This window comes from Monodon monoceros, unplaced genomic scaffold (assembly GCF_005190385.1).
Source record: "Monodon monoceros isolate NGI ecotype Baffin Bay Population unplaced genomic scaffold, NGI_Narwhal_1 Super_Scaffold_11, whole genome shotgun sequence".
In the NCBI taxonomy this organism is placed as follows: Eukaryota; Metazoa; Chordata; class Mammalia; order Artiodactyla; family Monodontidae; genus Monodon; species Monodon monoceros.
Genome location: NW_021703767.1, coordinates 78,651,124 through 78,662,387, shown reverse-complemented (window position 1 = coordinate 78,662,387; position 11,264 = coordinate 78,651,124). Strand labels below are relative to the sequence as shown.

Below are 11,264 nucleotides of genomic sequence, written 5' to 3'. Positions count from 1 at the left end.
GGTCCTAGTGGTAAGAGGGAAATTACTCCTTGATTTCCACATCCCTTCGAGTTCTGCATGTTTCTAATCAGATCCCCATCCCAGGTTTATTCTAAATCGTAAACTCATTGAGTCAGTCCAGACTTCTCAGTTGGAATATAGCATATTACATGTGAAACATGGCTGTTGGTAAGAGAGCATGGTATTCTAGGCAAGGATGGAAAGTTAACAGCTAATTGTATCAATCTTTCTGAGTCCTGACTCAATAAATGGTATCCCTTTTAAAGGGGGGGGGGATTTATTTTTAAAGATGAGCATATTTTTAAAGCCAAATAAACTGACTTTCTTAATTCATTTCTCAAAACTGGAACCCCTCTAGGTTCAACATTTCCATCAAGAGTTCACAGCACTAAGCGTGGAGATGGTGTTTGAATCAAGACTTTAAATGATCAAAAGCCTCATTGATTGTGCTGAGCTCTGATTGGGTTCTGCAACCAGCATGCTGTCTACAAGTCTGGGTCATCAGAAAGACCACTCTAAAATGTTAAGATCCTTGGTGACCCCACTAGGATTTTGATGACTAATCAAGTTTTAGAAGTAATAGAGAAGTATTCTTCCAGTGGAGAACCTGGATTGTGTAGTTCAGGGGTCAAGAAACTATCGCCATGGCCAAATCCAGCCTGCTTTTGTAAATAAAGTTTTATCGAAACACAGTCATGCCCATTTACTTACACACTGTCTATGGCTGCCTTCCTGCCACTACAGCAAAATTGAGTTGCTCTAACAAAGCTAGAAGTATTTACTACATGGGCCTTTACAGAAAAGTTTGCTATTACCCCTGCTGTATTGGAAAGGAACACGAGTAGAAGTCAGACAACATGAGTTCTAAATCCTAGATTTGCCACCCAGAACCTGCATGACCTTAGAAAAGCCACTTGATCCATCTGTGTTTCATTCTCTCTGTAATGAAGATATATACTCTGCCTTCCTCCAAGTACTGTGATAAGCACATGAGCCCATGTGTTCTGTAACCGTGCTTGTCATGCTGTAAGTTACTACATAAATGGAGCTCTTCACGTCTTAGCCTAACGTTGGCATTTTTCTTTTCCTCCTCAGAATACCTTGGAGCAGTGCAGCGTGTGCTCCAAGCCCATCATGGAGCGGATTCTCCGAGCCACTGGGAAGGCCTATCATCCTCACTGCTTTACCTGCGTGATGTGCCACCGCAGCCTGGATGGGATCCCGTTCACCGTGGATGCTGGCGGCCTCATCCACTGCATCGAAGACTTCCACAAGTAGGCAACCTACTCTCCCTCCTGCAGCCTAATTGTCCTCTTGGGGTCTATTCTTACTGCCTGTATCCGGGCTTCACACTCTTCTCTCTCCGAGCTATAGGATCTCCGGATTTGGTGGGACGTTAAAAAGAGGTTATTTATCCCCTCCTCCAATGCAGGAATTGATATTAGGTACTCCATGTGGTCCTCCAGCCTGGCCTCTGCTTCAAGACTTCCCTGGGGCTTATCCATCACATCTTTGTGTAGCTCTAATTATGAGGAAGTTGGCTTAGCCGCAGAACGTGTGTACTGGAAAGAGGCAGGATCCTGGGGTAGCTCTCCCTGGCCTAAACATGAACAAGATATGTGACAGTGGACAAATTGCCCAATTTCTCTGAGCTCTTCAGTTTGGTCATTAGACCAGACCCTGTCTTAAAGCTGCCCATCTGAGACAGCCTAGGGTTCTCTCTAGAGCTGACCCCTACGTCTTGGCCACTCTGCATATAGGAGGTTATGGGAGGGACTGGCACAGGGAACAGTTCAACCCCTCTTGCTAATGCAGCCTCTCACATATTTGGAGGCTATTTTATGCCATTATCAGCATATTCACACCCCCTGCTAAGCTCTACCCCCACCCAGGTCTTCTCTTCCTCAGGATATTTTCTAATCTTTCGATGACGATTAAAAAGTAGAATCTTAAGGTCAAGACCACTTCACTGATGGGCCTGGAAAATTATGTCACCACTTCCTCACTTCTCTAATTTGTAGATCCCTCTTTATTATAGCTGGAGTTTTCATGAAAATTGTATAGCTTTGCATTTTGCTTATTCTTATTTGGCCAGTTTGTTGGTTAATTGGTTGATCACATTTGTCGCATATTTCTAGGAACCATACGACAGCTATAGATGTGGTTTGTAAATGGCAGACACGGAGGTTTCTGGCTCGTGTTTGCTTCGCGGTGGCTTTAAGAACAGTCTGAGGCTCTCAGAGAGATGAAGCTCATATGGCTCACCAGTTTGGGTATCTGTTCTATGGCCTCCAGATGTGCAGTCTTGTGGGTTAATTTTCACCGCTCTGTTGATTGTCAACAACTGGGAGGTACTTGCCACAAACAGTTTGGGGACCTGAGATTTATATTTAAAAAAAAAAGAATTTCCTGACCACTTTTCAAGTAGCAGGGAAAGTGAAAGCCTCACCAAAAGATGTGAGGCTGAATAAATTTAAAAAACAAAACAAAACCCCAGAGGCAGGAATTCTCGACCTGAATTAGACAAGAAAGGGCTCACTTTGAAAGGGCAGTCACAGCATAAATTGTACTTCACGTTATTGATATTTTTAGCTTCTAATTACACATGAAAAAAAAAAAAACCTGCATCTATTTAAGGGAAGTGAAAAGATACCATTGGGGAGGGTATTTCTGTCACTGTTTCTCTCCTTTCTTAGACTTACCCTAATCCAAGAAAGACCGATAGATATAATCAGAGCACACGTTTCTGTTGCTGAAAAAGACTGATATGTTACACCCCTCAATTAAAACAGGAAATCAATTCTGACAAATGTAAGTTTATATCTATGCCATTTATCTTTCATTTCTAGGAGTGGGGAGCATAATTAGACTTGTGACTGGTGACATGTGTGTGGGTCTGATCACTCCAGGAAGGCAGACTTGAGCAACTGAAAGGGAAAAAGAATCTGAAACCCCCAATGCTTCCCATCACCGCTAATTTAGTGGCCAGTTAAAATACAAATTATTAAAAATCATGTTGTCTGCATGATTGGCAGGTATGCAGGGGGAGAAGCTTTTTGATCTTTTCTCCATTTCCCAAAGAAGAATAAAAGATACATTTTACAGAACTCCGTTTCTGAGTCTTGAAAAGACTGGAATAAAAAGCAGCTACAAGTCCAACCCATTAGCCGTGTCTTAGCCATGGACATTGCATGGCTAAGAAGAGTGGACTGCAGAGAGGGGAACATAGCTGCCCTCTGCAGATTCCTGGTCATTCTGAACAGATCTCCCATTTGTGAGCTTTTGGGAGATGTATTTCAATTCTGTTCAACCACATCTATGAAGAGCCCTCTATGTGCCAATTACTGTGCTCAGTGCTAAAGGAGAGAAATTGCATAGGTAGAAATACGTAGAGAGAAGCCCCTGTCTGCATGGAGCTTGCCAGGAGGAGGGGAGAGAATAAGTGCAGATTCTGTGTGATAGGCACCAGGCAGAAAAGACTGTAAAGGTGACGATGTGAGGCACAGGCAAGGGCTTGAGCTGTCAGAGCCAGAAGATATTACTCGGCCCTGGGATCTGAGTAGGCTTCTGGAAGCAGAGTGTTTTAAATGGGAAATGGAGATTCTTGGCAGAAGGAACAACTCAGGCAATAACGAAGGGCCCAGAGTGAAGAAAGGCTCTCTGCTTTCAAGAAAGATCTGCTTGGCTGAAACTAGAACAGCCTGCGAATAGAAGCTATGGTGAGATGCACGAGGCCCAGGAGAAGGGATTTATCTCTCCTGCTTAGAAACCCGTCCTTTAAACTGGTGCTTCCCAAACTTCAGTGGGCTCACAAGTCACCTAGCGATCTTGCTAGACAGCACATTTTAGTTCAGGAGGTCTGCCTTTCTGACAAGGTCCCAGGTGGTCTTGGACTGCACTCTTGAGTACCAAGCTTTTGAAATGCTGTTTTTAAAGCCTTGCTTATGGGCTGTCCCCTCCATAACTGCCATCAGTCAGGGTTGGCCCAAATCCTCCATCCTATTAGGCAGAAACCCTTTCCCATATGTCATTTCAGATGACTGCTCAAACTAGTTACCTGGCAGACTGCCTGTATCGCACCCTCACCCCCAAAACACGCGCACACACACACACACACACACACACACACACACACACACACAGACTTACTTTCCATTTCACCTAAATGGCCATCTTTCAAGGCCCAGCTCAATTTTCATCTACTCTAATAATCCTCCTCTGATCTCAAACGCTCCCTAAACCCATGTTTGAATTTATATCTCCTTCTCTATGTTCTATAGTTTTGTAAATTCACTATAGATAGCACTTTACATAGCCTGATTAGTAAAAAAGAACACACACACACACACGCACACACACGCACACACGCTATTTTACAGTAACCCCCTTAAATCATTTTTGCAATATGGTAGGATACGTATATATGTTAATAGAACAAATGCAGAAATATATAGAACTCCCTCACCAGTGTGACTGCTGGAGTTTGAGTTTATTTCTGTATTCCCAGTGCCAGGACAGTGAGCTCAGAAAAGCAGATTGATTTAACTGACCCTTTCACTGTGTTGAGTCTTTATTCCACTATCTGTGCTTTCTTATCAGGGATGTTACATGCATCCATTTATTTGTTTACTCAGCATCCATTTGTGGATTGCCAGAAATGTGCCAGGACCCAATGATTAAGATCATCCCTCTCTGAGCTTTGGCTCCCATGGCTGTAAGGCAGCAATGATAAAAGTATTTCTTAATAATGTTTGCTATGAGTAAAAAATAAGGCTCAGGGTATAGAGTGCTTAACAAGGCTTGGCGCAACAATAAGCACACAATTTTAACCATCAGAAGTGTTTTTATCAAATTAATTTTATTATTATTGTCTGCTTAGTGAGCTGAGCCTTGAAATAGACCACCTGGGATTTTTAACAATCCTCCAAATGCCCGCCAAGGAACACAGTGGGGACGGTGGAAACCACTTCCTGTCTCTTCACTTTGCCTTTTCCCATCATAGAAATGAGGCCAATTGGTAAGAAGAAACCATTACTCAGCAAGAATACAGTCTGTGCCTTTCCAGAGAGGAACCTTGAGATTGAACATAAAGGCCTGAGCAACATCTTTTTATGCGAAATGTGGCAAATACTTCATTCCATTAGATATTGCCTGACTTTCTACCTTCTGCACCAGCCACACTAGTTATTTCTAGAAACTCAGAAATGGAGCAAATCCTGGCCTTTGGAAGCTCTCAGTTTTGAGGTCTCCAAAGATATGCAGATAATTACTGCTAAAATAGGCAATTTCAGTGAAAGATATTTTATCCTCAAGGAGTTAGTAATCCTACTTGGGGACACTGGGGAAGACTCACAGATAAAGTGATAGGCGAGACACACTTCTGACCTCACAGACTTTACGGTCCCATTGGGTTTGGGGAAGGAAATTTCGCAGCTGATTCCAGAAGGCTGCTTACTTCACGACTGACGACCCAGATTCAAAGGTAATCAAGTAGTCCAAAGCAATTTTTTTTGCCACCGAGTATGAACTTCTTGCATAAAATACCAATTATAACAACTCTGATTACTGCCGCAATTGTACCGTGATCCTTTAAATTTTTCTTTCATAGCAATCAATTGATCTGCTGCTTAATTCATATTTATTTAGATTGCAGCCATACAGATGCCTTTTGGGTGCTGCTAGGAAAATTAATATGTACATATAGAGTATCATGTATGTAAAGATGCTTTGACAACCATAAAGTGCTCTGCAAAGAGTTAGATTACTATCATTATTTCTTTTTAAGTCTCTCTACAAATAGATAAATTTTAACATCATTAATCTTAAAACCATTACTGAGCTGCTCAGTCTTTCTTTTGTAATCTTTTCAGTTCTTATCCATGTCCGTTTCAAATCACGTCTCATTTCACACCTTCATAAAGACCACACCTAATTTCCAGAAGATACATATGGGTGCACAGCCTATATTTGCAGCCTATTAATCTGTTACGAGAAAAAAAAATGTTACGGCCATTGGTTATATTAAGGAATATTAAGAGATTAGGAAATATTAAAATTCCTCACCAAGAGTTAACCTCAAAAACATATGTATATATATGTGTGTGTGTGTGTGTGTGTGTGTGTGTGTGTTGGGTGGTATATTCATATACACATACCCTTTGGAAGTTCTAAAATCCTTTGGAGAATAGAGAACTGGACAGCTTTATAATTTTTTCTTTTTAAACAAAAGTTTAACACCACCAAAATATAGGAATTGCAGATTTGGCCATAGGAAGTTTGGTATAAAGAGTATTTAAACTCGCTAACCTCTGCTGCTTTGAAAAGATACGTATTTGAGGTTTCTCGTGTTCATTCCTAGAATTCAAGACACATTTCAAAGAAGAGGCTTAATAATTGGGAATGAGGCAAAGTTACCAACCTCGGGATACTTGGGTAGGGCGTGGGGAGCACATACAAAAGTCTAGAAGCAAAAGTCAGAAACAAGTAGGGGCCTCCTTGCCTCTCTGGCTGACCTGCCCAAGCCCAGGGTTTGTGTTTGCCATCTATGCACAGGTGAATCCCACGCCACGGTAGCTCTTCATGCAGAAGCAGTTCACGTACTCACTCCCCTGCCTCACCAGATATCATGGTGTTTATCATCTAGAAGGACCTCAACAGTCACCAAGTGTGAGTCCCTTATTTTAAGCTGAGGAAGCCGACTCAAGGAAAGTGACTTTTGCTCAAGGTCACACAAGACAGCAGACCAGGTGTCCTGGCTCTTGGTTTACACCTTTTCTTTTCACCTCCAAGTCTCATCTTTTTGCCAGTGTCCATGCTCATTATCTAACCAGAACTATCTCTCCGTTTTCAGGAAGTTTGCCCCCCGCTGTTCTGTGTGCAAGGAGCCTATCATGCCAGCCCCCGGCCAGGAAGAGACTGTCCGGATTGTGGCTCTGGATCGCGATTTCCATGTTCACTGCTACCGGTGTGAGGTCTGTGGTCAGTGCCCCCTCACCCTGCCAGGCCCACTAGGGCCGGATTTTCATAAATATAGCAATTATTAAATCTGGGGGAGCCCCTAGTGCCTGTGTTCATGGGACTTGTGTTTTACAAGAGGCCTGTAACCCAGGCTGGAAGTGACAAGGGAAGCCTCTTGGCCGAGGGCCATGTCTTCATTTATACAGCAAAGGGCAGCAAGTCTTTCTCCTCTAATCTGGGTATGAAAAGGTATAAAATCATTCAGAGAATGATTTTAAAACATTTTCTTATCGTCCTATGACTTACCCAGAGCCCCTCTTTGAAAGCACTTTTCTTGTTTGCTATTAGCTCTTCTGAGTGCAGCAGTTCGCATTAGCTGTCTGCGAGAGATAGTATGAACTTCTTTATTACCACGTCCTCATGAGATTGGCTCTTCTAGTCCCACGAGGAGATTTTCCCAAGACACAGGCTGGTGGGGCTGGCAGGGTGGCCCCTGCTCTCCAGGACTGCAGTCATTCCATTCACCGCCTGAGCTGTAACGACCACCTGTTTCATGCAGTGTGCTCTGTTTGGCCCTACGTGCCTCTCTCTGGCCTTCACATGAGCAAAGAGAATAAAAGACTTCCAGCTTTTACACTAGGTTTTATGACTAAAGAGAAACGGTGTCCTCTCCTCCATGCTGTATCCTTTAGAAAGTACAGCAGGTCATTTCCCTCTACCCCCTGCCCCCAAACCTTAAGATTTTATTTTCTTTCTAAAGTTGGAATAAGTAAGTAGAGCCCGTTGGTGGCCCTTCTGCTTAGCACGAGTCACTCTACAACTTAGCTTCTGCCCTGGAGTTACCAGGAGATTCTGTCCCTGCACCTGTATATTACTTTTGAGAGATCCTTAAATTAATGATAAATGGCAAAGATGAATTAATGATTTGGGATCTATTCTTGTTGTATTTTCTCTTGCGTTTGTTCTCGTCGTTTGGGTGAGGGGAGCAAAACTACTAGTTGGGAGCCTAGACCCTCAGGTTCTTCTTTTCCTGTACCTGTATTTCCCATTAAGTGATCTCAGGAGGGCCATTTCACCCTGTTCATATTGATGTCCCCAGTCTCTACTTAAGCTTAACGCAAGGCATAGCATGTTCTGTCCTGTAGAAGGAGTTGAAGGGGCTGGTGGTGCATGAAGAGGAAAGGTAGTGGTTGGCCTCATTATGGAAGCCTTGAATGGAAAGCAAAGGAATTTGTTTCCATTTTCACTGATATCCTTTCCATCTGTCTTCCTTCTTCCAGGATTGTGGTGGTCTCCTGTCTGAAGGAGATAACCAAGGCTGCTACCCTTTGGATGGACACATCCTCTGCAAGACCTGCAACTCTGCCCGCATCAGGGTGTTGACCGCCAAGGCTAGCACTGACCTTTAAATCCAGTCACCTATTTAGCGGTTAGTTGGTGGCTCTGAGAAGGATGAAACACAAGAAAAATATAAGAAGAGAAATAGGAAAAGAGAGGAAAGGCAATCAAGCTATGGGATGGTCTCTACTTCATCCACTATTAACCTTCCTTTAGAAACACATAGAGTATGAGATGTTTTAAAGTTCTTACCAAATACACATTTCACATTTAATCATGTAGGACCTTGATGGGCCTTTGTTCCCAAGGACTTGCACATTTTTGCACGGATTATGCTCCATCCCATTCACTTCTGCATTCCTTTAACTTTTAATCCCTATGTTTGTCTCACTTTTCATCTGGTTGAATGGCTTTTTTTAGTGTGGTATTTGCTGTCACACAGCTTTTCCTGGGTGAGTTTGCCAACTCACAGGTGCTTTTAGGCTTGAAGGCTCCATCCTATCACTTCCACATTGCCAGTGAGCATAAAAGATAGCCATTCTTTTTCTGTGTATTGAAAAATAGATCTTTCTGTTGCTCTAAACTAGTCGTGTCCCTTGGGGAAAAAAATGCACAATTATATGTCAGGCTATAAAAAATTTAAGCTGTAAATTACATAGGTTAAAAGAAGCCCGCATTGAATTTGCAGCCATCCTAATTCAAAATCTATAATGACCAGTGTTTGGGGCTCATTTGAAAACAGATACTGGTGAGAGAGAACCAAACTTCAATATTTTTCTAAAGAAATTACAGATAGGGTATGCTGGATAAAGCATTTTGGGGTTATATTTGAAAAACTCATTATTACCCCAAAATATTATCTTAAGGTTTTCCTTTTCCATGCTACCTGGACATAATAATATGGACAAACGTCGTTTTCTCTAGAATATAACATTTCCAATACTGTTCTGCTTTTCATGTCAGAAATATTGCCTTTTTTTTTTTTTAAATATCCAAACACAAGTACCAAAATCGACTTTTTCTCTAGAGGAAAATAGCTATAAAGAGCAGTTTAAAAAATTTTTTTTCCAGGCCCAGGTCCTTTTTGCCTGACAGTTGCAAATCAGGGCACATAAAATTGTGTTAGTTTTGTGTAGTTTACTTTAAAAAGACAGGAAAGCTTGAAAAGATTGTGAAACCACAGTCTCATTATTCTTATAATCCTTCTGCAACTCAAATTACATACTGCAGAAGACATTTTCATATCATCGATGTGACATTTACACCACACTTTCAAAGACAATCACTGAAAAAAAAATTGCCTTTTTGAGCTAAAAATATGCAGAGTCTCTGCCTAGAATCTTTATTCAAACTCTTATTGGGCAGTGAAATGCTTACTTGCCAGCTCCAGGACCGCATATACTTTATTACGTTTTAACATGTTTCTTTTAAGGAAGGACACTTCTCTTAGTAGCAGGTTACCGTTTTGCAAACTAATTAAGTATCTTGGATTAAGATTAGTTAAAACTTTCTTCAAATTTTTCACAAGTATATACTTTTAAATTATGAAGTACTTTAAATATAAACAAAAGTATAAATAATAATATAATGAATCTCTGTGCCACCCAGTTTAAGAAATCAAATATAACAAATATAGCTACATTCCCCTGTATACCCTTCCCTGATTCCACAGATATTTTTTCATGATTAGAAAGTGACACAGTTTTCTAGTCTGACTTTCGTATCTAATTTTTAATTTTAACGCTCAGAAATGAAAAATTGTGCGTGTTTTGAATTGCAACCCAGGCCTCAAGAGTCCCAATTAAACTTATTTTACTTTAGTAGGAATAATCGTAAAGGTGGTTGATTTTTTTTTTTTTTCTGTAAGAAATTCTTAAGCTTATAGCTCTTCTGAGTTAATCTGTGGCTCATTTGCTTTGGTCCCCAAACGGTTTTGTTTTAGAACCACCACAGTTACAGCTTTTCAAAGGGTCCTTTGACCCTTGACTGTCCTTTCCTTACCTTGCTGCCCTTATCCTTGATCTCACATTTCTCATAATGTGAAATACAAGGGGTCCACTTCGGGCAGCATATGAATTTTAGGATACAGTGGCAACTGTATCTCTGAATTTCTGTCTTCCAAATGAAAGGCCAGACCATGCGGATGATCTCAAAGAATACTGACTATTAGACAATTGAGGTGATAATGATAGTATAATCTACTCGAATTGTTTCAGTAACTTGTTTTCTATGAAATACTTGGGGGAAAATTGTCTTTTGGTCAAAAGCAAAGAGCCCAGTTTATTGAGAGGTAGATTTTATCTCTTGAAGTGCAGTCCTATTAGTATGAATTGGATTTTATCCCTTGGAGTGCAGTCCTATTAGTATGAATTTTGCCAAAGGAGGGAGAATTTATGAAATATTTATACTATAAAAATGCAATAACATTCTACTTGTTTGTTACATTTAAGTCCTTATGTAACTGAATGTTTACATGCAAAAAAAAAAAAAAAAAAGAGAGAGAGTAATAAAAAAATGCTTTCACAGACCCCTCACTGTGGCATTGCCAGAATACTGCTTGCTTACAATCTTTATAGTGCATTTTTATCACATAACCTCAGAGTATCTTTACCAAAGATTTTTAAAGTAAATCTCTTTTTAATATAGACTTATCATACTTTTATAATAATGAATGTGCACACCTACATATATAGATATTTAGATTTAGATTTTTTTTCTTTCACAAGGTATAATAAGGAAAGGATCCTAAAATATTTTATTTCGGGATTTCTTAAATATATGATTTATATTGCTTTCTTATCTTCTCTTAATCATTTGGTGTCAGCAATGCCAAATCACGTTTTACTGCTTTAGCTACATGAAATTTTGCCTATAACAGAGATATAAAGATCTAATACCTTAAGGATTATAATTCTACTGTCTTTTTGATATATTGTCTTGATTGTTAATCATTTAAATACATAAGTGAT

General features: G+C 40.5%; 1 protein-coding gene across 8 annotated transcripts in view; it reads left to right on the top strand.

Annotated features, from left to right (window-relative positions):
* LPP (LIM domain containing preferred translocation partner in lipoma) overlaps nucleotides 1-10,816 on the top strand; it is a 682,060-nt gene extending 671,244 nt beyond the window's left edge. For all 8 annotated transcript variants that reach the window (XM_029215421.1, XM_029215422.1, XM_029215424.1 and 5 more), the window contains 3 exons: nucleotides 1,096-1,274; nucleotides 6,851-6,971; nucleotides 8,238-10,816. In XM_029215421.1, coding sequence (XP_029071254.1) covers nucleotides 1,096-1,274; nucleotides 6,851-6,971; nucleotides 8,238-8,366 — 429 coding nt within the window. In that variant the 3' untranslated portion in view covers nucleotides 8,367-10,816. The remainder of the gene's footprint in view (nucleotides 1-1,095; nucleotides 1,275-6,850; nucleotides 6,972-8,237) is intronic.
* Nucleotides 10,817-11,264: the final 448 nt, after the last annotated feature.